General features: G+C 44.1%; 2 protein-coding genes across 2 annotated transcripts in view; one reads left to right on the plus strand and one right to left on the minus strand.

Annotated features, from left to right (window-relative positions):
• The window catches only part of LOC137348767 (zinc finger protein 850-like), a 546,053-nt gene that overhangs the window by 223,589 nt on the left and 296,595 nt on the right, over positions 1-25,869 (minus strand). The gene's annotated exons all lie outside the window — the stretch shown is intronic.
• LOC137348434 (probable G-protein coupled receptor 139) lies at positions 15,851-19,645 on the plus strand. Its single transcript, XM_068013744.1, has 2 exons — positions 15,851-15,920; positions 18,735-19,645. Exons 1-2 carry the CDS (start codon positions 15,851-15,853, stop codon positions 19,643-19,645), a joined length of 981 nt encoding a protein of 326 aa, XP_067869845.1.

A 25,869-nucleotide genomic window follows, 5' to 3' on the forward strand; every position in this document is an offset into this window, starting at 1 on the left:
ACTAAGAACCCTCAATAACTAACCCCGAATGAAACTTTGCATCATCACTTAAGACTGTCAATAAAACCCTTCCTTGAGTAACTAACCACCTCAATAAAATCCCTCCTCATCAACCAACCCCCTTGGCAAAAACTCCCACCAGAAAACACACCCAAAACCCCAGATCCATGTCCCCAGGGCCGAGAAAACATGGCCACTACCCAGCAGCGTAGACCACACCCCCAGGCGAGGCCCCATGCTGCACTTTCGATCGTTGCTATTCCCCCACTGCTATTCCACTGATTAATTACCCATCTCTCTCACTGGTTGGTCCCAAGATTGGGTCACTGTCATGACACACTGCCCAGCTCTCTACTACTCTCTCTCTCCTTCCGGCTGTCAGGTGACCTATCAACTAGAGCAATTAGTGTGATAGCGACTTTATTCTTTCTCAAATACAGCCAAATAGATTTTGTCTTTGATAAGCTTAGGAGATTCTCTCTTGCATTGCAATATTGCCTTTAATCCAAACGGCTACTCTCCCCATTTTTAATTCATTCATGGGATGCGGGCGCCACTGAAAATGCCAGCCTTTATCATCCCTCCCTACTTGTCCTTAAAAAGGTTGTGGTAAGCCACCTTCATGAAACCATTTAGTCTTTGTGGTGTACGTGCACCCACATTGCTGTGAGACTGGGAGTGTCAAAATTTGACATAGTGATGATGAGGGAATTGCAAGATATTTTCAAGTTGGAATGGCGTGTGAGATGGAGGGTAGCTTGCAGGTGGTGATGTTCCAAGTACCTGCTGTCTTCGTTCTTCTTGGTGGTAGACTTCATGGATTTGTAAGGTTCTGTTGCAGAATCCTTGAGAGTTGTTAATGTGCATCTCATAGGTGATACACATGCCAGCCACGGTGCTCCAGCATCAAGAGAGTGTATGTTTAACAGGGTGGACAGGATGCTGATCTAGCAGGCTGCTTTTTCCTGTACGATGTCGAGCTTCTTGAACCTTCATCCAGCCAAGTGGAGAGTATTCCATCACACTCCTGACATACACAATGTAGATTCTGGCAAGGATTTGAGGAGTTATGAGGTTAATCACTGACCACAGAATACCTGGACTCTGATCTCCTACTGCAGCCACAGTATTTATGTGTCTGGTCCAGTTTTGTTTCTTGCCAATGGTGACCCCCCCCCCCGCCCAACCACCACCCTCCTCCGCCCCACCACCACCAACCCCACCCCTCACCAGCATGTTCATAGTGGCGGATTCAGTGATAGTAATGCCATTAACTGTCAAGGAGAGATGGTCAAACTCTTTGTTTTTGGAGATGGTCATTGCCTGCTCCATCTTCCCTGCATACATTGCATCCATAAATGGTAAGCTTTCAGTGGTCTCTGTTGTCGCCACAATGTCATATTGCCACGTGACCATACTTGTCTGATGCTCACCAAACTTAGTAACCACACCTCTTGGTTTTGCACACATGCATCCAGGCATTGTGGTGAATATTAAGGAATAGACGATTAGCTGATCAGTGTACCTTTACACGGCCTCCAGATTTTACTGAATGGGACAGAATCTAAGGGTAGAAATATGACGACTTTCGTTGATATAGCTCCTTTCACGACCTCAGGTTATGTCAAAGTGCTCTGGAGCCAATGACAGACTTATGAAGCGTAAGTAACGTTATTAGGCAAGCAGCCAATTTGCCTATAAGCTCCCACAAACAGCAATGTTATAATCACCAGATAATCTATGTTTGTGATCTTGTTTGAGGAATAAATATTGGGCAGGATTGTGGGGATAAACATCCTGCTCTTCTTCGAAAAAGACCCACAGGATATTTTTCATCCACCCAGGGACACAGGTTAACATCCCATTCAAAAGACAACACCTCTGACAGAACTGCAGTGCCTCAGTACTGTAGTATCAGCCTTGATTTTTGTACTGAAGTCCCGAGTGCAATGTGAACCCACAATCCTATGATGCAATACTGAATGTAACCATGCTGATCTGGATCACATGACACTGAATGCAAACGTGCGAAAGTGGATGTTGTGTAGGCCTTAGGTTTGCAGCCGCTTCTTTTGTACTTTTACATTTTTGTATTTTACTTCTGCTTTGCTGTTGATTTTTTTTTTAATGCTATATTAAAAGCTGTACTGAATTTTGAAAGGTTACTAAGTGTGATTTTGCTGTCATTAAGTCAAGTAATTAATCAATTATGTAATCAATGGTAATCAGTAATACTATTATTAAATGTGAACCTGTTTTTTTCCAAAAACTCCTTCCTTTTGTTTTCTTGTTGGTCAAAGCACGCCATGTTCACAGCTGCTGTTTTGTCTAAACTACTGTTTTGTTCTCTTCTTAAAAATAACTGTTATTTTCCATTGCATAAATAGAAGTCAGTTCATTCGGTATTACCTGGCCCTTGAACTTCAAGCCAGGACAATGGATAGTCTTGCACATGGGGTAGTCCACTACGGTGTGGAGACAGGAGCTGGAGTTTAATTGATGGACAATATAACCCAATTAATGGTAAGTGAGAGACACCATCAAATGATGTGTAAACAGTCTGAGTGGCCTCGTAGTGCCTGTGAGAAGAATGTGGCAAGGAATCATGGTTGTTCTCTTGTTTTGAGAAAACAAGCCTCTGCTGGAGGAGCATCGTAAGGCTGGAATGGAGCCAAAAATTGGACTTAAAGTGGCACAGCATCCAACTTTCGGTGCTGCAGCCTGAGTGGACTATTCGAGCACAGAAGACTACAGAGGAAGGGACATCAATGGAGTGACTGACTGAAGATACCACACCCATGCAAGGTTCTTGAGAGACTTATTTTTTAGAGGTAGAGCACTGAAACAGGCCCTTCGGCCCACCGAGTCTGTGCCGACCATCAACCACCCATTTATATTAATCCTATACTAATTCCATATTCCTACCACATCCCCACCTGTCCCTATATTTCCCTACCACCTACCTATCCTAGGGGTAATTTATAATGGCCAATTTACCTATCAACCTGCACGTCTTTGGCATGTGGGAGGAAACCCACGCAGACACAGGGAGAACTTGCAAACTCCACACAGGCAGTACCCAGAATTGAACCCGGGTCGCTGCGAGGCTGCGGTGCTAACCACTGCACCACTGTGCCGCCACTGTGCCGCCTCTTGGTGATGTATGTACCAAGGGCGAATGGTACCATTTTATGGAGCTGGCGTGAACAGACTAATTTGACATCTGCACTGAGTGTGAAGAAGTGTTTGGTAAGTGAATGCATTTTAAGGATTAATCTCTCAAGACTAGTTTTTGTTTTGTTTGCATCTATCAATTACTTGAAATTCCTCTTTCAGTTAAGATGTAAGTTAAATTTCTTGCAGTTTTAAACAGGGGTATACTAACACTCTGAGAGTAGCTCTAGCTAGTTAATTAGATAGATAGCTTAAACTGTTTCCTGAACTTTAGCAGAGCTCTAGCAGAACTGACGCAGCATTATTTTCAGAGTATAAATTCAGGGGACTCACAGTGCTGCTTGGCTGCACAGAGTGCTGCTCGAGGATAAGAGTGTGAAGAAGGGACTTTGGTAATTGAGGGAGTTTGGTAAGGAGTGGAACTATAAATTGAGAAGAAAATAAATTTGAGTGCATAGAGTGCAAAGTGGGAGTTTGGTGCGTGTGGGAGGGCTCCTTATTTCTTTCTTTCTTTTACCTTTTTCCAGCCTCCAGTAGCTACCTCTCTCTTCGGTACAGGGGAAGAAGCTGGTAAGTAACTGGTAAGTTATTTTACTTCTCACTGCAATAAAAAAAATTTAAAGTTAAGTTATGGCAGGTCAGCTCGGCCAAGTGCAATGTACATCCTGTGGTATGTGGGAAGTCATGGACGCACCATATGTTCAAGATGAATAGTTCTGCAGGAACTGTCACCGGCTGCAGAAGCTTCAGCTCCAGGTTTCGGAATTCGAGCGGCAGTTGGAGTCACTGTTGTGCATCTGCACAGCAGAGGAATATGTGGATAGCATATTTAGGGGGAGGTGGCCACGCCACAGGTTAAGGGCATGCAGGCAGAGAGGAAATGGGTACTACCTGGCAGTCTCAGAGAACCAGGAAAGCAGTGCAGGATTCCCCTGAGTCTATCTTGCTTGCTAATCGGTTTTCTATTTTGGATACTGGTGAGAGCGATGATTCCTCAGGAGAGTACAGCCAGAGCAAAGTCTGTAGCACCACGGGTGGCTTAGCTGCACAGGAACGGAAAAGAAGAGCACTCGTGATAAGGGATTCGATAGTCAAGGGGTCAGACAGGCGTTTCTGCGGCAGTAAACGTGACTCCAGGATTGTGTGTTGCCCTCCTGGTGCCAGGATCAAGGATGTCGTGGAGCTACTGCAGGACATCCTTCTGGGGGACGATGAACAGCCAGAGGTCGTAGTCCACATTGATACCAATGACACAGGTAGGAAGAGGGATGAGATCATGAAAGCAGATTTTAGGGAGTTAGGAAGTAAATTTCAAAACAGGACCACCAAAGCAGTAATCTCAGGATTACTCCCAGTGCCACGTACTAGTGAGCACAGGAATAGGAGAAATGATCGATTGAATACGTGGCTGGAGAATTGGTGTCGGTTGGAAGGCATCAGATTTCTGAGGCATTATGACCGGTTCTGGGGCATGTGGGATCTGTATGAGATGGATGGTTTACACGTTAACAGGAACCGGAACTAAAGTCCTCGCAGGGAGAATTGTTATTGCTGTTGGGGAGGGTTTAAACTAGCTTTTCAGGGGCGTGGGGGGGGGGGGGTGGTCGTGGTGGGGGTGAGAACCTGAAGGGTAGCTCAAATTGGCAGGAACTAAAGCTGGTAACAGGAGGTAGACAAGTAGCAAGCAATATTAGAAGGCAGGTGTAACAAAGAAACAATTAGGCTTAGAATGTAGAGTGTAAAGAACATTATCTGAATGCACGCAGAATTCACAACAAGGTAAATGACTTAAAGGCCCATCTAGAGGTAAATGGGAATGATCTACTGCCAAAGCAGAAACGTGGCTGCAGGGTGACCAAGACTACGAACTGAATATTCAAGGATATTCGACATTGAGGGAGGAAAGGCAAAAAGAAAATGGAGGTGGAGTTGCACTGATAACAAGGGATGGGGTCAGTACATTAGGAAGGGAGGACCTCAGATCGGAAGAACAAAATGTGGAATCTGTTTGGGTGGAGCTAAGAAACAGCAAGGGGCAGCAAACATTGATAGGAGTTGTTTATCGACCACCAAATAATAGTGGTAGTGTGGGGCATGGCATTAATCAGGAGAATAGAGAAGTATGTAGCATTGGTAATCCAGTAATCATGGGTGAGTTCAATCTGCATATAGACTGGGTAAACCTAATGAGCACTACCACTGTGGAGGAAGAGTTTCTGGAGTATGTTAGGGATGGTTTCCTAGAGCAATATATTGAGGAACCAACTAGAGAACAGGCTATTTCAGATCTAATATTATGTAATGCGAAAGGGCTAATTAATAATCTTGTTGTTAAAGAACTTTTAGGGAGGAGTGACCATAATATGATAGAATTTTACATTATGTTTGGAAGTGAAGTAATTCAAACTGAAGCCAGGGTGCTAAATTTGGACAAAGGAAATTATGAAGGTATGAGGGGAAAATTGGCTGAGGTGGGTTGGCTAAATATATGACAGTATATAGGCAATGGATAGTCTTTTAAAAAATAACATAGTTTACAACAACTATACATTCCATCAACGCATAAGAAACCCAAAAGTAAAGGCAATCAACCGTGGATAACAAAGGAAGTTAAGGATTGTAGAAGATTAAAATAAAAGGCTTATAATATTGCCAGAAATTGTAGTAAACTTAAGAATTGGGAGGATTTTAGAATACAGCAAAGGAGGACGAAGAAACTGATAAAGAAAGGGAGAACAGAATATGAATGTAAGCGAGGAACAATATAAAAACGAACTGCAAATGTTTCTATAGGTACGTAAAAAGGAAACGTTTGGCTAAGACAAATGTGGGTCCATTACAGGCAGAGTCAGGAGAATTTATAATGGGGAGTGCAGAAATGGTACGGAAGCTAAATGATTAGTTTCTGTCTGTCTTTGCTGAGGAAGATAGAAGAAGTCTCCCAGAATTGGAGATCCAAAGGATTTTGGGGAATGATGAATTGAAGAAAATTAGTATTAGTAAGAAGGTTGTATTGGAAAGGTTAATGGGACTGAAGGCTGATAAGTCCCCAGGACCTGATATTCTATATCCCAGAATGTTGAAAGAGATAGCGATGGAGATAGTGGATGCATTGGTGATCATCGTCCAGCATTCTACAGATTCTGGTGCGGTTCCTGCAGATTGGAAGGTCGCAAATGTCACCCCTCTATTTACGAAGAGAGGGAGAGGAGTCAGTGGACGTTGTACACTTGGATTTTCAGAAGTCTTTTGATAAACTCCCCCTCGACTACTGTGTGTAGTTTTGGTCCCCTTACCTTAGGAAGGTTGTTAATTCTATGGAGGGAGTGCAGCAAAGGTTCACCAGACTTGTTCCCGGGATGGCAGGACTGTCCTGTGAAGAGAAATTGAGTAAACCGAGCCTATATTCTCTACAGTTTCGAAGAATGAGAGGTGATCTCATTGAAAACTGCAAAATACTTAAAGGGACAGACAGGGCAGATACAGGTAAGATAATTCCCCTGGCTGGGGAATCTAGAACTGGGGAATACAATTTCAAAATAAGGAGGAAGCCACTTAGGATAGAGATGAGGAGAAATTTCTTTACTCAGAGGGTTGTGAATCTTTGGAATTCTCTATCCCAGAAGGCTGTGGAAGCTCAGTCATTGAGTATGTATAAAGCAGAGATTGACAGATTTCTAAATACAATTGACATAAGGGGATAGGAGGATAGTCTGGGAAAAAAGGCTTTGAAATGGTTGATCAGCCATGATCATATTAAATGGCGGAGCAGGCTCGATGGGCTGAATGGCCGCCTCCTGCTTCTATGTTCCTATGTTCTGATAGTAGTTGTGTTATAACAATATTGTCTTCCTATCCTCTTTTCCTTCTCTTCGTTTTAATAAATTGTCTTCCTTTCCTATTTATATAATTACTTAATGATGACATCGTAATAATTGCTATTGTAGCACATTATTTGGTGTTGAGACAGTCATTCCTGTTATGTCCAGAGTATGACTCAGAATGTAAGTGTGACTCTACAAGGGGCTCTCATGCCCTAAAGTTGCCGCAATAAATGCAACCCTGTTGAACTAGACCAGTCTACATTAAAAGAAATCGTGTAGAACTGGACCTGCACATACTGTCTGTAACTGCTGAACTGTCCATGTGCACAGAAAATATAACCACAATGACCTGGACAAGTTCACTCTGGCAGTAACCATTGTAAATTGGGCCTGTCCACATTGAACGTAACTGGGTTGAACCGGAGCAGTCCATTGGGAAAGTAACAATGCAGAAGTGAACAAGTTCACTCTGAATGTAAACTGGACATGTCCATACTGATTATAACCATGCATGCATGGACCAGTCTACAGTAAATAAAACCATGCTCAACTGGCCCAGTCTCCATCGAATATGACAACACTGAGCTTGAGTAGTCAACTTTGAATGCAACCCATATTGAACTAAACTTTTCCACACTGTGAGTAAGTGCACACAATTGGTCCAATGCACACAGAATAAAACTGGGCATCACCCGTCCACGCTGAATGTAACCGTGCAAAATGAGACCTGTGTACCCTGAAAGTAACAGGTCTGAACTAGGCATGTTCACTCTGACCTGACTGGATGAATGCAAGTTTACTGATTGGATCTGCACACTGAATATAACCAGGCTCTACTCATCAACGGTTATTGTAACCGTGCTGAACTGGAACTTAATGCATGGCATGTAACCACGGCGTTTTGGAGCAGTCCATAAGAACTGTACCCGTGCTAAACTGGACATGTGTCCACTAAATTTAAGTGTACTGAACTTATCCAGCCAGCACTAAACACAAACGTGCTGAATTGGATAGTTCCACACAAAACGTAAACATGCAAAACTGCTCCTATGCACACTCACTAATACCGGGCTGTCAATGTCATATACATGGACTTCAGTAAGGCGTTTGATAAGGTTCCACATGGCAGGCTGATGGAGAAAGTGAAGGCGCTTGGGGTCCAAGGTGTACTAGCTAGATGGATAAAGAACTGGCTGGGCAACAGGAGACAGAGAGTAGCAGTAGAAGGGAGTTTCTCAAAATGGAGACGTGTGACCAGTGGTGTTCCACAGGGATCCGTGCTGGGACCACTGTTGTTTGTGATATACATTAATGATTTGGAGGAAAGTATAGGTGGACTGATTAGCAAGTTTGCAGACGACACTAAGATTGGTGGAGTGGCAGATAGTGAAGGGGACTGTCAGAGAATACAGCAGAATATAGATAGATTGGAGAGTTGGGCAGAGAAATGGCAGATGGAGTTCAATCAGGGCAAATGCGAGGTGATGCATTTTGGAAGATCCAATTCAAGAGTGAACTATACAGTAAATGGAAAATTCCTGGGGAAAATTGATGTCCAGAGAGATTTGGGTGTTCAGGTCCACTGTTCCCTGAAGGTGGCAACGCAGGTAAATAGAGTGGTCAAGAAGGCATACGGCATGCTTTCCTTCATCGGACGGGGCATTGAGTACAAGAGTTGGCAGGTCATGTTACAGTTGTATAGGACTTTGGTTCGGCCACATTTGGAATACTGCGTACAGTTCTGGTCGCCACATTATCAAAAGGATGTGGATGCTTTGGAGAGGGTGCAGAGGAGGTTCACCAGGATGTTGCCTGGTATGGAGGCCGCTAGCTATGAAGAGAGGTTGAGTAGATTAGGATTATTTTCATTAGAAAGACGGAGGTTGAGGGGGGACCTGATTGAGGTGTACAAAATCATGAGAGGTATAGACAGGGTGGATAGCAAGAGGCTTTTTCCCAGAGTGGGGGTTTCAATTACTGGAGGACACGAGTTCAAAGTGAAAGGGGAAAAGTTTAGGGGGGATATGCGTGGAAAGTTCTTTACGCAGAGGGTGGTGGGCACCTGGAATGCATTGCCAGCGGAGGTGGTAGATGCGGGCACGATGGAGTCTTTTAAGATGTATCTAGACAGATACATGAATGGGCAGGAAGAAAAGAGATACAGAACCTTAGAAAATAGGCGACATGTTTAGAGAGAGGATCTGGATCGGCGCAGGCTTGGAGGGCCGAAGGGCCTGTTCCTGTGCTGTAATTATCTTTGTTCTTTGTTCATTGAATGTAAATGAATTGGACGAGTCTACCCTGAAAGTAACCGTGTCGAACTGGACCTGTGCACCCTGAGTATAGCTATGCTGAGCTGGACATCTCCACAATGAATGCAACCGTACTGAACAGAATAAAAGTGGCAAATTCTGCAAAAACACAGCAGGTCAGGCAGCATCTGTGGAGAGAAAACCAGATCTTTCATCTGAACTGGAAAAAGCTGGAGTTATAATCGGATTTAAGTAAGTATAGAGGCAGGGGAAGGATCGGAGAAGGAATGGACAAAGGGGAAGGTCAGTGTTAAAGTAGAAGGCAGGAGAGACAAAATGGATGATGATGCAAGGCAAACGGAGGTTCGATTGAGAGAAGTAAAGAGACGAAAGGTATGTCGAGAGGAGCAGCAAATGGGAAAAAAAGCTGAATCAACACCAACAGCTGTGACTAAAATCCAAAAGAAAGAAATATGAAAAACAACAAAAGAAGAAAAAAAGTGTGTACAATGGTTATTATGTGAAATTTATGAGCTCTGTGTTGAGACCAGAAGACGGTAAAGTACCTGAACAAAAGATGAGGGGCAGTTACTCAAATTTATTTTCAGTTTCATTGGAGCCATGTAGGAGGACAAAGACAGAGAGATCAAAGTAGGAGCAGTGCAGAGAATTAAATGGAGAAGCACCAGAAGTTCGGGGTTATACGAGACACCAGAGCTGGCCGAGTCCTAAAGGACATAGCTGCTGGACTGGGTCTGCAACAGGTGGTGAGGGAGAAACATACTTGACCTCGTCCTCACCAATCTGCCTGCCGCAGATGCATCTGTCCTTGACAGCATTGGTAGAGGTGACCACCGCACAGTCCTTCTGGAGACAAAGTCCCGCCTTCACATTGAGGATACCCTCCATCGTGTTGTGTGGCACTACCACCGTGCTAAATGGGATAGATTTCGAACAGATCTAGCATTGCAAAACTGGGCATCCATGAGGCGCTGTGGGCCATCAGCAGCAACAGAATTGTACTCAACCACAATCTGTATCCTCATAGCCTGGCATATTTCCAACTCACTTTTACTATCAAGCCAGGAGACCAATACTGGTTCAATGAAAAGTGTAGGGGGGCATGCCAGGAGCAGCACCAGGCATACCTCAAAATGAGGGGTCAACCTGGCGAAGCGACAACACAGCACTACTTGCATGCCAGACAGCGTAGGCAGCAGTCGATAGCGTGAGCTGAGCGATCCCATAACCAACAGATCAGGTCTAAGATCTGCAGTCCTGCTACATCCAGCCATGAATGTTAGTGGACTATGAAACAACTACCAGGAGGAGGTGGCTGCACAAATATCCCTATCCTCAATAAAAGCAAAATACTGCAGATGCTGGAAATCTGAAATAAAAACAAGAAATGCTGGAACCACCGATGAAGGGTCACTGACCCGAAACGTTAACTCTGCTTCTCTTTTCACAGATGCTACCAGACTTGCTGAGTGGTTCCAGCATTTCTTGTTTTTATTCCCTATCCTCAATGACGGGGGTGCCCAGTACATCAGTGTGAAAGATAAGGCTGAAGCATTTGCAACAATCTTCAGCCAGAAGTGCCAAACAGATGATCCATCTCGGCTTCCTCCTGAATTCCCCAGCTTCACAGATGCCAGACTTCAGACAATTCGATTCGCTCCGTGTGAGATAAAGAAATAACTGACGGTACTGGATACTGCAAAGACTATGGACCCTGACAATATTCAGGCAAAAGTAGTGAAGACCTGTGCTCCAGAACTTGCCGCTCCCCTAGCCAAGCTGTTCCAGTACAGCTACAACACTGGCATCTACCCAGAAATGTGGAAAATTGCCCAGGTATGTCCTGTACACAAAAAGCAGGACAAGTCCAACCCAACCAATTACCGCCCCATCAGTCTACTCTCAATCATCAGGAAACTGATGGAAGGTGTCACCGATAATGCTATCAAGTGGCACTTGCTTTGCAATAACCTGCTCAGTGACACTCAGTTTGGGTTCTGCCAGGGCCACTCAGCTCCTGCCCTCAATGCAGCCTTGGTTCAAACACGGACAAAAGAGCTGAACTGAAGAGGTGAGGTGAAAGTGGCTGCCCTTGACATCAAGGCAGCATTTAACCGAGTATGCCATCGAGGAGCCCTAGCAAAACTGATGTAAATGGGAATCAGGGGGAAAACTCTCCGCTGGTTGGAGTCTTAGATAGTGCAAATGAAGATGGTCGTGGTTGTTGGATGTCGATCAACTCAGCTCCAGGACATCACTGCTGGAGTTCCTCAGGGCAGTGTCCTGGGGCCAACCATCTTCAGCTGCTTCAACAATGACCTTCCTTCAATCTATATTGGGAATTTTAGCTGATGATTGCACAATGTTTAGCACCATTCATGACTCCTCAGATACTGAAGCAGTTCTTGTAGAAATGCAGCAAGACATGGACAATAGCCAGGCATGGCCTAATAAGTAGCAAGTAACATTCACACCACACAAGTGTCAGGCAAAAATATCTCCAACAAGAGAGAATCTAACCATCTCCCCTTGACATTTAATGACATTACGTTCGCTGAATCCTCCACTATCAACGTCCTAGGGGTTACCATTGACCAGAAACTGAACTGGAGTAGCCATACAAATACCGTAGCTACAAGAGCAGTTCAGAAGTTAGGAATTCTGCGGCAAGTAACTCACCTCCTGACTCCCCAAAGACTGTCCACCATCTACAAGGCACTAGTCAGGAGTGTGACGGAATACACTCCACTTGCCTGGATGGGTGCAGCTCCAACAACACTCAAGAAGCTCGACACCATCCAGGACAAAACAGCCCGCTTGATTGGCACCCCATCCACAAACATCCCTCAACCACCGATGCACAGTGGCAACAGTGTGTACCATCTACAAGAAGCACTACAGCAATACACCAAGGCTCATTAGCACCTGCCAACCCCACGACCTCTACCAACAAGAAGGACAAGGGCAGCAAATGCATGGGAACACCACCACCTGCAAGTTCCCCTCCAAGTCACACATCATCCTGACTTGGAACTATATTGCCGTTCCTTCAATGTCGCCGGGTCAAAATCCTGGAACTCCATTCCCAGCAGCACTGTGGGTGCACCTACCTCACATGGACTGTAATGGTTCAGGACGGCAGCTCAGTATCACCTTCTGAAGGGTAATTCGGGATGTGCAATAAATGCTGGCCTAGCCAGCGACGCCACATCCCATGAAAGAATTTAAAAAGTTAGAAGTCATCACCATCTTCAACCGAACTTTCAACCAGAGAGAAACCTACAAACGCCTCAGCGCTGCAACCAATGAGTACTTGATTTCCGAGAGAATTCAACAAGTTTACTGTGGCTCCTGAAAACTATCCTCACTTACAACTGCTTGCCTCTTTTCCTCTCCATCTGTCTGTTCCTGTGTGTGTGTGCGTGTGCGTCTGCGTGCGTGTGAGAGAGAGAAAGTGAAAGACAGAAAGAGACATGGTTGGATGCGGTTGTGACAATTTCTGGTTTTGATCAACAAAAAAAATAATTTTCGGTTTTTAGAAGTACAAGAAAATCTGTCGCTGTCTGCTTATTTGACAAATACAACACAAAGCTGTTGAACCATAATAGCAAAAACACGTACTGTGGTCAGATGGAGCTGGACAGTGGGAACCTCCCAAACCCCTCACCACGTGGCCATAACACCAGGGTGACGTGGTGACGCACATGGTCCCTTCCTTATGCAGAAAAGCGAGGGGAAAGGAATCTGTGTTTGGTGGTGGCATTATGCTGGATGTGGTGAAAAATGCAGTGGATGATCTGTTGATGTGGAAGCTAGTCAGGTCGTAGGTGAGGACAAGAGTAACCCTCTCATGGTTCTGGATGAGGGGACGGCGTGAAAGCAAAAGTGCTTTCTGGGAGCTGGAATCGAATCCTTCCAGGAAGTGGGTGTGAGAAAGTGTAGTCAAGAAAGTTGTGGGAGTTATTGGGTTTCTTATGACTACTGCTCCAGAGCCTATCCCCAGATTTGGACACAATGAAGTTAAGGAAAAGAAGAAGAAAGGCAGAGATGAACCATTTTTGGTCTTGGGTAGGGTGGAAATTGGAAGAAAAGGTCATGACATTTTCCAGTTCAGGGTGACAGCAGGCTGATGCAGTCATCAACGTGCTGGAAAAAAGCAGTGAAGATGGGGATCTGAAGCCATGCGACCACATAAAATAGCTGCCAGTTGAAGGAAGTTAAAGGAGAATTTGTTCAATTTGTGAACATGTTCTCCCGGGTGACGGGCTGTGGTGCTGGATGTGGACTGGTTGCTTCTTTGCTCAAGAAAGACAGAGACAGCCCTACCCTTAACCCTAACCCTGGTAATGGATGGAGGGATAGAGAGAGTGGATGTTCCTGGTGGAAAGGAGAGGATTAGTGTCAGGACATTGGAAACTGTCAATGTTACGAAGGGCATCAGAAGTGTCACGGATGAAGGTGAGAAGAGAACAAATTAGATATTTTCACCATACTGCAAACAGGAAACAGCGGTTGTGGAAATTTGAAATGGCTGCTGACTATTTGCAGCGTTTTATGTTGCCATTTCAGCTTAACTATAACCTCTCGAACGTGGTCCAGCCCATTCTGGCAGTAACCATGGTGAGCTGGACCTGTGTACATTGGAAGTAATCTTGTTGAATGCGATCTTGTCAACTCAGAATGTAAGCTGTGCAGACTTGTCAAGACTCAATGTAACCATGCTGAATTGGGCTAGTGCACGTGGATCATTTCAGGGAGGCCTGTAAAGTGCTTGTGGGAGCAACCCGCCATAACCCACGATGCTGAGACGATCCGCCGGATATTAGTGGCGGTAGCGAGGCCTCGGTGCGGTCCCCCCACCCCCCACCCAGCTGCTTGGCGGCGGTGTCTTCATTAAAATATTGAAATGAGTTCACTTAAAATGCAAATGAACTTGCCTGCTGTGGGCGGTGGTCTCAGGTGATGCTGCACATTCCCGCACTGGTGGCGAGTGGGGAGGAATAAAATTACCAGGACAGGAGTGGGGGCGGGCGGTGGAGCGGGAAAACAATCCTTATTGGCTATGGGGATAGTGGGAAGGGGTTAATGGTCAAAAGGAATAAACTTTGGGGAGGGAAAGATCTGAGTGAGAATTCATTTTTTGGGGGTAGGGCGTAAAAATAATTATTTATGCATTGGGTTGGAAGAGGAAATTTGAAGTTTTAATATAAGTTTATTTTAATTGAATTAAAATCATGTCACTTTAAAAATGTAAATGTCTTCTTCAGGGCTTTAAGCCCTTTAAAAATGGCGCCGGCGCCTGCGCGGTTGTGTCAGAAGCTGTTGCCGGGGATGCGGCTGCCACCCCCTGAACATTATTGGGGGCGGCCGCTAGGCCCGCTCCATTTAAATGAGCCCCCGCATGTATTATCGCGGGGGCTTTGCGGCGGTGCTTCAGGGTTGGAAGGCCGCTGTTTTCACAGCGCACCGCTGCGATGGGTGGCGCGATGGTAAAATTCAGGCCAATGTTACCACGCTGAATTGAAGTGGACATGCCAACGCTGAATGTAAATTTACTGAACTGGTCCTGTCCACCAGCGCTATAACTGGAGATGTCTGCACTGACTTTAATCTTGCTGAATCAGATCAGTTCCCACTGTAATTAATGGTGCTAAAATTAACCTTTCCAGGCTGTTTGTAACCACTCTTACCTGGATATGGATCTGCCCATACTGGTTATATCTATAATGCATTGGGCCTGTCCTCACTGAATTTAACCATGCTGCATGGACGTGTCCTTTCCTTCATGCACCCTTTCTGGAACATTGAATGTAACTGCGCTGATAGGAACCTGTACACACAGACTTTAACTACGTTCAACTGGAACAGTTTACACTGACTTTAAAAATTCTGAACAGGACCTGTCTACAGTGAGTGCAATGGCGCTGAGTTGGACATGTTCACACCGCATATAACTGTGCTTAACTGGGTGGTTAACGCTGAACTGGGTTTGCAACGTTGAAAATAAAGGCCATGACCTGGACAAGTCCACACTGAAGGCAATCGCAAAGAATTGGACCTGTCCACACTGAATACAGAGACAGTTGCATTAAAGTGGGTTTACAGTCTCAGGGAGATTTGGAACCACATCGCATGTGACCCATGATCACATGGACTGAATAATGATCTGGGCGAGTAGTTAGCTCCTGTTATTTTTTGGACCAGAATATCTCTAGTCAGTTACACCTTGTGCTGATACCACTTAACTCAGCATAGAGGGGCTTAAAACCATAATTTCTCGGGTGCAATGTTCATGTTCACTATTCCAACATCTTATTCAACATTTCATTATCTTTTATGAAAAAAAATTTAAATAGGATGATACTGTGATCTCTGGATATTTCACATTAGAGCTGTGTGAGTGCCCTTGAAAAACATTCCATTCCATCAAAACATATAGACTGACATCAGCTTCACTAATGTGTTTCCTTCAATTTGTATAATGAATGTGAAAGATCAAACCATCAAATTTTCTCCCTGGAGCCTAACATCAAGTATAAATGTGGCAATCTTTCAATGCAGTGAACAACATGCTCAGAAATGCATGGATCACCAAAAGGTCTGCTGTTTTCCATTTACTATCCCACGCTTGCAGCTATTGGGGTTCCGGGTAAAGTATTGCAGTTAGTTATTAATTACGGGAATCGATATTTACCGTGTTGCTGCTTTTATCGAGCAGTATTACTTCTCTATGTTACTGATGTCCTTTCTCCTTTAAATATGACAATTTCTCCCTTTTAGCTGGCATAAATTCTCTGTTTTTACAGTATAATTCTTTCAATTTTATCAGTAATAATCCTCCATTTAATAATATAAATTCTTCCCTTTATTGACATAATTTCACATCATTAATCGTGGTAATTTCTCTCCTTTAACTGTGTCATGTATCCCCTTTACTAGCATAGTTTGTTCACATTACCATATAATTTTTCTCCTTTAATGGTATACTACATTTCCTTGACCAATACCATTTCACCCCATTAATTATGTAATTTCACCCAGTTACTGCTACCATCTCACGATGTAAATGTAGTTACTTTCTGTTATTGACACTGTTAATGTGGGTGATTTCTTTTTTAATGGGAGGTGGGAGTCGCTGGCTAGGCCATCCCTAATTCCCCTGAGAAGGTGGTGGCCAGCTACCTTCTTGAACCTTGGGGTGTAGGTACACAACAGTGCTATTAAGAAGGGAGTTCCAGGATTTTGACCCAGCAACAATGAAAGAATGGCGATGAAGTTCCAAGTCTAGATGGTGTGTGGCTTGGAGGTGGTGGTGTTCCCATGCATCTCCCTGCCCTTGTCCTTCTTGGTGGTAGAGGTCGTGGGCTTGGAAGGTGTTGTAGAAGGAGCCTTGGTGAGTTGTTGCAGTGGATCTTGTAGATAGTACACACTGCTTCCACAGTGCGTTGGTGGTGGAGGGAGTGAAGTTTGGTGGATGGGGTGCTAATCAGGAGGGCTGCTTTGTCCTGGATTGTGTCGCTCTTCTTGAGTGTTGTTGGAGCTGCGCCCATCCAGGTATTCCATTACATTCCTGACTTGTACCTTGTAGATAGTGGACAGGCTTTGGGGAGTCAGGAGGTGATTTACTCGCCACAGGATTCCTAGCCTCTGGCCTGTTCTTGTAGCCACGGTATTTATATGGCTACTCCAGTTCAGGTTCTGGTCAATGATAAACCCCAGAATGTTGATTTTGGGGGATGCAGCGATGCTAATGCCATTGATTGTCAAAGGGAGATGATTATCTTCCCTTTTGTTTGAGATGGTCATTGCCTGGCACATCTGTAGCGTGAACCTTACTTGACACTTATCAGCCCAAGCCTGGATGTTGTCCAGGTCTTGCTGCATCTGGGCACAGACTGCTCTACTATTTAAGCAGTTGCAAATGGTGCTGATCATTGTGAAAGCATCAGCAATCATCCCCACTTCAGATCTTTTGATAGAGGGAAGACCACATTATCACATTATTATCAATGTGTAAATGTAGTTCTATTGTTATATTGACACTGTCACTGTGGATGAATTTTATCAGACTTATATAAAAGCAAAATACTGCGGATGCTGGAAATCTGAAATAAAAACAAGAAATGCTGGAACCACTCAGCAGGTCTTGCAGCATCTGTGGAAAGAGAAGCAGAGTTAATGTTTCGGAACTGAGTTCCGAAGAAGGGTCACCGATCCGAAACGTTAACTCTGCTTCTCTTTCCACAGATGCTGCCAGACATGCTGAGTGGTTCCAGCATTTCTTGTTTTTCTTTTTATCAGACTTATCATGGTGTAAATGTAGTTCTGTTGTGCCATTGACTTTACAGTGACAGAATAATTCCCAGAAATAATTCATTGATTTAGAGTATTGAAATATTGTATAATTGCTGACTAAATTTATGAATTAATTTATTGAAAGGACGTTATTTCCCATCAAGTTGTTGACAGAAATGTGAACAATTTAACAGTGGTCGTTTCATCAATGATCTGCATTGGCCCCAAAACCTCAGAGCATAGTGTTTCTGCTGTCAGTCTCCAACTCTCACTGGTTCAGCCCAGCTGTCCTCTTCCACATTAGCTGCTGTTCTCAATGACCACTGCTGAGTCTGGTGTTTCCTTCTGCTCCGGGCACTTGGCAATATCCCGGAGAGTTCTTCACCATTTCTTCCACATTGAATGAGGCCACATACCTGGTGGCGTATCTCACATCTTAGCCACTAAGTTTTAATTTCAATATCCTTTGTAGGACTTAATTTCAATATCCTTTGTAGGACTAAGCTGATAATTTATCCTGACAGCACAGCACAGTACCGAGCAAGTGCTGAAATATAAGAGGGACCTTTCCCGAATGAGACCTCATCATCTGCCAGTTCCTGTTGTTCAGATCGATACTGAATATCCCACATGACTATCAGGTGATGAACTCGGAGTTATGACTGTATCCTCAACAACATCCCCTCCACAAAGTCAGAAAGAGTTGATTGTCCGTTCACTCCTCAATCTTTGATGATCTTTTTTGAGCAAATTGATTGCGAGTTTTCCAACAGGGAATTGTGTTATAGTAATTAATCAGGTCCGGAGCAGGATACCTTTTTTATCTATATGTTACTGGCGTCATGTTCTTCTCTTTTTGATGTTCCCACGTTGGTTTCAATAGGCTTCCAGTCTTCTTGTTCTCCATTGTGTTTCATTGTATTCGTTCACATTCAGATGTCATTGGACCGATTTTATTTTTAATCCAGATAATCATTTTAAATACAGTAACACGAGTCAGTAGGGTAAACAAAAATTTCCAACTCAGGATCACATCTCAAAGCTGTAAATTTCACAAAGAATCCGGTAAAACGGATTTTGCTGGGATTTGGACCAGTAACTTTCCTCTTCTCGCTCCTTAAAAATATACATTCTCCCTATTTCTCTCATCAGTCTCTCTCTGTTACAGCTAACCTGGCAGTGATTGTGATCATGTCCCGAGGAAGATGCGGTCTCTCCAGATGTATCACTTACTACCTGGTGACCATGGCAGTGACTGATCTCCTGCTCATTATCACTGCTGTGATATTAAACCGGATTGCTGGTATTTATTTTCCAATCAGTTTCCTGTCCATCACACCGATATGTAGTCTCCGTTCTGTCCTAATCTATGCAGCCATAGACAGTTCTGCCTGGTTAACGGTGGCTTTCACCTTTGATCGATTTGTGGCCATTTGTTGCCAGAAGCTGAAAATAAAATATTGCACTGAGAAGACAGTGGTGTGGGTTGTAGGAATAGTGTCTATACTCAGCGGTCTAAAAAATACCTTCTGGTATTTTGCACTTGAACCTTTGTACATGATTAACAATATACCTTGGTTCTGCAGCTTAAAATTAATATTTTATACGTCACCTGCATGGGCCACATTTGATTGGATTCATCGCATTTCAACTCCTTGTCTCCCATGCATTTTGATTTTACTGCTCAATGCTCTGACCATCAGCTACATTCTAGCGGCCAATAGAGTCCGTAGGAGACTCCGGACCCACAGTAATGGAGAGGCTCAGAGTGACCCAGAGATGGAGAAAAGGAGAAGGTCGATCGTTTTACTCTTCTGTATCTCGGGCAGTTTCATCCTGTTGTATTTGTTATATTTTATAACTATCCTCTATGTCCGAATTGCGAATCTTACTTATTTTTCAGGTTCCAATTTCAGTGAATCAACATTTATTCTGGAGGAATATGGATATATGCTTCAGCTTTTGAGTTGCTGCATCAATCCATTTATTTATGCAGGGACCCAGATTAAATTCAGAGAGGAGTTAAAGAATGGGGTAAAATATCCACTGACACTAATTGTTAAATTAGTCAAATCATGAAAACAACATAATGCACTGTATTCTATTCTTTCCTCTTCTAGTCCACGTTATACACGACCTCCCCTCCCATATTCACAGTCACTCGCTTCGAGATCCTTTCCCTGCAACTGAATTTAAGAATATATAAGGAATACTGCATCGGCGCACAGTTCAGTGTTGTAACCTGTTGTCAGTTAGTTTCCAGTTCTGTTGCTGCTGCTGACTCAGGCCTGGTGCATTCCAACCAACCCAGAGGACCTCGGTGTATCTGCACATTCATATGGGTGACAGACAGTCCGACCTCTGATCTGTCATTGGAAACCAAATTTTAACTGTTTAGTGAAGGAATCACAATATCTGGGAATGGTTTGGATCCTAAGGTTGGATACGCTCTGAAATGCAAACATGCGCTGTCCCCACGCATTCTTCTCTGTTGTGTCCATAAACATAGCAACAAGAAGTAGCTGGAGGAAAAAGACAAAACACCATCTAGCTCACCTTACACTCTTTCCATTGGTCAAATAGGACATCACATAAAGTATCATCGAACAAAGAAAATTGATCTAACAAAAACATCCCCTTTTCAAAGGGCACAGCAATGAAGAAAATAAAAAATGAAACTTTTAAAATTGAATGTGGATATTCTCTTGACTGGCAGTCCCATGATAGTGAAGTTGTTGACTAATCACAGCAATCAATCTGTATCAATTAGATACAATAGACCAAGACGCGACATGGGGACTACCACACTGGTAGATAACTTTAGGATCCATGGGACCAATGTCACCTGTTCCACCCAAACAATGTTACAGTTACCACCTGTCATGTCTCAAATTACTGAGGTACTGTATCCCAAAATGGTAATCTGTGAATGAAATCTATCTAATTTGCATTGTAGGAATCCATAGTAACTGCTTTCACCATATAGCTAAGGAGTCTTCTCCAATGCTTGAGCACTCCATGAAATATTGTTTAAGCAGATTGGTTTTAAATTTACACCCTTTAATTGCAGCCTGTGATCTCTCTTTGTACTGCTCTGGACAAAGTGCGAGAACTTGTCGAGTTCAATCTAAAAAAAAATCAAGTATACCACTTCTTCACTTTTCCAATAAAGAAATCACAGTTCCTCAAATTCCAATCTATTTTTTCCAAAAGTATATTTATTCATAATTTTTTTTTTAATTGCAAAACAATTCAAATTGGACATTTCAGAAAGAGCACAGAGTCCTGAGTTACAGAGCTACTCAGGATGAACCTCGACAAGGATCACTGCATCTCTTTCCAGACCAGCTTTTGACATTCCAGAAGGAAGTGGAACGACGGTCTCTTCCCCACCACAGTCATCTCGAGGGCAACATGTTGAGGCCGTGAGACTCCGGGTGCAGAGGAGGATCCAAAGGACCCTTCTCGCAGCCAGCCAAGCTACGTCTCAGTGCGAGTTTAGAAAGTGCATAATAGAATCTAATCCATCCTCACAATCATTATGGTTACCCTGTTCTGCGTCGATTCAATAGCTGAAAACTCCTCTAATGCCTAGAAATGTGCACCAATGATTTATAAAGTGGCAGGACTACCTCAATATCTTCGATCTAGAATGACCTGTTAATACATCTCAATGTCTTACCTGCAGTACTCTTTATTGCAATTGATACAATTTATTGTAAATCAGAAACCACAGATCTATTTTATTTCCCCTGCAATAAATTTCTTGTCATTAAAGTCCTTTATTGAATTTTTATCTCCACGTGACGTACTTTGCATTTCTCTTCATTGAATGTCATCTGTCGCCTGTCTGCCCAATTTCCATAGTTTAATCCACCTGTAACTTACCCTTTTCAGCTTCTCAGTCCACCAACTGCACCAACATTGCTTCATGTACAAATGTCGTCAGTGTTCTTGTCAATCATAGTTCCAGATCATTTGTAAAGATATCAACCAAAAGCAGTGCAAAATAGATCTCTGTGGAAGCCACTGGAAACATTTTCCTGGGGCGATGACAATCCCCATAACACCACACTTTGGGTTCTACGAACAAGCAGTTAAAAATCCCTTTTAAAATATTTCTATTGATTTTCGTTATATTTCTTATAAAGCCCAGGGACTGGTATTTTTAACAACTTTATCAGCTTGTCAAAGATTTGTTAAGTTTAAGATTAAAAATGGCAGGAGATCTCAGACCCGTGTTATGCTCCTCTTGCTCAATGTGGGAGTTCAGGGACACGGCTGATGTCCCTGACTCCTTCACGTGCAGGAAGTGTGTCCAGCTGCAGCTCTTGTTAGACCGCATGACGGCTCTGGAGCTGCGGGTGGACTCACTTTGGAGCATCCGCGATGCTGAGGAGGTCATGGATAGCGTGTTTAATGAATTGGTCTCACCGCAGATTAGGATTGCTGAGGGAGAAAGGGAATGGGTGACCAAAAGGCAGAGAAAGAGCAGGAAGGCAGCGCAGGTGTCCCCTGCGGTCATCTCCCTCCAAAACAGGTATACCGTTTTGGATACTGTTGAGGGAGATGGCTCACCAGGGGAAGGCAGCAGCAGCCAGGTTCATGGCACCGTGGCTGGCTCTGCTGTTCGGAAGGGCGGGAAAAAGAGTGGAAGGGCTATAGTCATAGGGGATTCGATTGTAAGGGGAGTAGATAGGCGGTTCTGTGGTCGAAAATGAGACTCCCGAATGGTATGTTGCCTCCCAGGTGCACGGGTCAGGGATGTCTCAGATCGTCTGCAGAGCATTCTGAAGGGGAAGGGTGAACAGCCAGTTGTCGTTGTGCACATAGGCACCAATGATATAGGTAAAAAAAACCGGGTGAGGTCCTACAAGCAGAATTTAGGGAGTTAGGAGCCAAGTTAAAAAGTAGGACCTCAGATGTAGTAATCTCAGGATTGCTACCAGTGCCACGTGATGGTCAGAGTAGAAATGAAAGAATAGTCAGGATGAATGCATGGCTTGAGAGATGGTGCAGGAGGGAGGGGTTCAGATTTTTGGGACATTGGGACCGGTTCTGGGGGAGGTGGGACTATTACAAATTGGACGGTCTACACCTGGGCCGGACTGGAACCAATGTCCTGTGGGTGCTTTTGCTAACGCTGTTGGGGAGGGTTTAAACTAATGTGACAGGGGGATGGGAACCAAATGAGGAGGTCAGTGGACAGTAAGGAGGTAGTAATTAAAGCCTGTAAGGAACTAGATAATGAAGTCAGCGTGACTAAGGGAAAGAGTAGGCAGGGATCAGATGATGAACGCAAAGGGACTGGTGGTCTGAGGTGCATTTGTTTTAATGCAAGAAGTGTAGTAGGTAAGGCAGATGAACTTAGGGCTTGGATTAGTACCTGGGAGTATGACGTTATTGCTATTACTGAGACTTGGTTGAGAGAAGGGCATGATTGGCAACTAAATATCCCAGGATATCGATGCTTCAGGCAGGATAGAGAGGGAGGTAAAAGGGGTGGAGGAGTTGCATTACTGGTCAAAGAGGATATCACAGCTGTGCTGAAGAAGGGCACTATGGAGGACTCGAGCAGTGAGGCAATATGGGCAGAACTCAGAAATAGGAAGGGTGCAGTAACAATGTTGGGGCTGTACTACAGGCCTCCCAACAGCGAGCGTGAGATAGAGGTACAAATATGTAAACAGATTATGGAAAGATGTAGGAGCAACAGGATGCTGGTGATAGGAGATTTTAATTTTCCCAACATTGACTGGGATTCACTTAGTGTCAGAGGTCCAATTGGAGCAGAATTTGTAAGGAGCGTCCAGGAGGGTTTTCTAGAGCAGTATGTAAATAGTCCAACTCGGGAAGGGGCCATACTGGACCTGGTATTGGGGAATGAGCCCGGCCAGGTGGTTGAAGTTTCAGTAGGGGACTACTTTGTGAATAGTGATCACAATTCCGTATATTTTAGAATACTCATGGACAAAGACAAGAGTGGTCCGAAAGGAAGATTGCTAAATTGGGGGAAGGCCAACGATACCAAAATTCGGCAGGAGCTGGGAAATGTAGATTGGGAGCAGCTGTTTTAAGATAAATCCACATTTGATATGTGGGAGGCTTTTAAAGAGAGGTTGATTAGCGTGCAGGAGAGACATGTTCCTGTGAAAATGAGGGACAGAAATGGCAAGATTAGGGAACCATGGATGACAGGTGAAATTGTGAGGCTAGCTAAGAGGAAAAAGAAAGCACACATAAGGTCTAGGAGGCTGAAGAAAGACGAAGCTTTGAAAGAATATCGGGAATGTAGGACCAATCTGAAACGAGGAATTAAGAGGGCTAAAAGGGGTCATGAAATATCTTTAGCAAACAGGGTTAAGGAAAATCCCAAAGCTTTTTATTCATATGTAAGGAGCAAGAGGGTAACTAGAGAAAGGATTGGCCCACTCAAGGACAAATGAGGAAAGTTATGCGTGCAGTCAGTGAAAATGGGTGAGATTCTAAATGAGTACTTTGCATCGATATTCACCGAGGAGAGGGAGATGACGGATGTTGAGGTTAGGGACAGATGTTTGATTACTCTAGGTCAAGTCGGCATAAGGAGGGAGGAAGTGTTGGGTATTCTAAAAGGCATTAAGGTGGACAAGTCCCCAGGTCTGGATGGGATCTATCCCAGGTTACTGAGGGAAGCGAGAGAGGAAATAGCTGGGGCCTTAACAGATATCTTTGCAGCATCCTTAAACACGGGTGAGGTCCCGGAGGACTGGAGAATTGCTAATGTTGTCCCCTTGTTTAAGAAGGGTAGCAGGGAAAATCTAGGTAATTATAGACCGGTGAGCCTGACGTCAGTGGTAGGGAAGCTGCTGGAGAAGATACTGAGGGATAGAATCTATCCCCATTTGGAAGAAAATGGGCTTATCAGTGATAGGCAACATGGTTTTGTGCAGGGAAGGTCATGTCTTACCAACTTAATAGAATTCTTTGAGGAAGTGACAAAGTTGATTGATGAGGGAAGGGATGTAGATGTCATATAAGTGGACTTCATTAAGGCGTTTGATAAGGTTCCCCATGGTAGGCTGATGGAGAAAGTGAAGTCGCATGGGATCCAGGGTGTACTAGCTAGATGGATAAAGAACTGGCTGGGCAACAGGAGACAGAGAGTAGCAGTGGAAGGGAGTTTCTCAAAATGGAGACGTGTGACCAGTGGTGTTCCACAGGGATCCGTGCTGGGACCACTGTTGTTTGTGATATACCTAAATGATTTGGAGGAAAGTATAGGTGGTCTGATTAGCAAGTTTGCAGACGACACTAAGATTGGTGGAGCAGCAGATAGTGAAGGGGACAGTCAGAGAATACAGCAGAATATAGATAGATTGGAGAGTTGGGCAGAGAAATGGCAGATGGAGTTCAATCAGGGCAAATGCGAGGTGATGCATTTTGGAAGATCCAATTCAAGAGTGAACTATACAGTAAATGGAAAATTCCTGGGGAAAATTGATGTACAGAGAGATTTGGGTGTTCAGGTCCATTGTTCCCTGAAGGTGGCAACGCAGGTCAATAGAGTGGTCAAGAAGGCATACGGCATGCTTTCCTTCATTGGACGGGGTATTGAGTACAAGGGTTGGCAGGTCATGTTACAGTTATATAAGACTTTGGTTCGGCCACATTTGGAATACTGCGTGCAGTTCTGGTCGCCACATTACCGAAAGGATGTAGATGCTTTGGAGAGGGTGCAGAGGAGATTCACCAGGATGCTGCCTGGTATGGAGAGCGCTAGCTATGAAGAGAGGTTGAGTAGATTAGGATTATTTTCATTAGAAAGACGGAGGTTGAGGGGGGACCTGATTGAGGTGTACAAAATCATGAGAGGTATAGACAGGGTGGATAGCAAGAAGCTTTTTCCCAGAGTGGAGGATTCAATTACTAGGGGTCACGAGCTCAAAGTGAGAGGGGAAAAGATTAGGGGGGATATGCGTGGAAAGTTCTTTACGCAGAGGGTGGTGGGCGCCTGGAACGCGTTGCCAGTGGAGGTGATAGACGCAGGCATGATAGCGTCTTTTAAGATGTATCTAGACAGATACATGAATGGGCAGGAAGCAAAGAGATACAGACCCTTAGAAAATGGGCGACATGTTTAGATTGAGGATCTGGATCAGCGCAGGCTTGGAGGGCCAAATGGCCTGTTCCTGTGCTGTAATTTTCTTTGTTCTTTCTTCTTTGTGTACATGCACCCTCAGACCTCTTTGTTCCAACATCCCTTTTAAAACTGTACCATTTAGCTAATATTGTCTCTGATAATTCATCTTATCAAAATTCCT

This window comes from Heterodontus francisci, chromosome 34, assembly GCF_036365525.1.
Source record: "Heterodontus francisci isolate sHetFra1 chromosome 34, sHetFra1.hap1, whole genome shotgun sequence".
Lineage (NCBI taxonomy): Eukaryota > Metazoa > Chordata > Chondrichthyes > Heterodontiformes > Heterodontidae > Heterodontus > Heterodontus francisci.

Excerpts from the sequence above, each read along its gene's own strand:
- LOC137348434 (XM_068013744.1), top strand. The coding sequence starts at position 15,851 with ATGCATGGATCACCAAAAGGTCTGCTGTTTTCCATTTACTATCCCACG. Across the intron at positions 15,921-18,734 it reads TGCAGCTATTGGGGTTCCGG|CTAACCTGGCAGTGATTGTG; the intron begins GTAAAGTATTGC and ends TCTCTGTTACAG.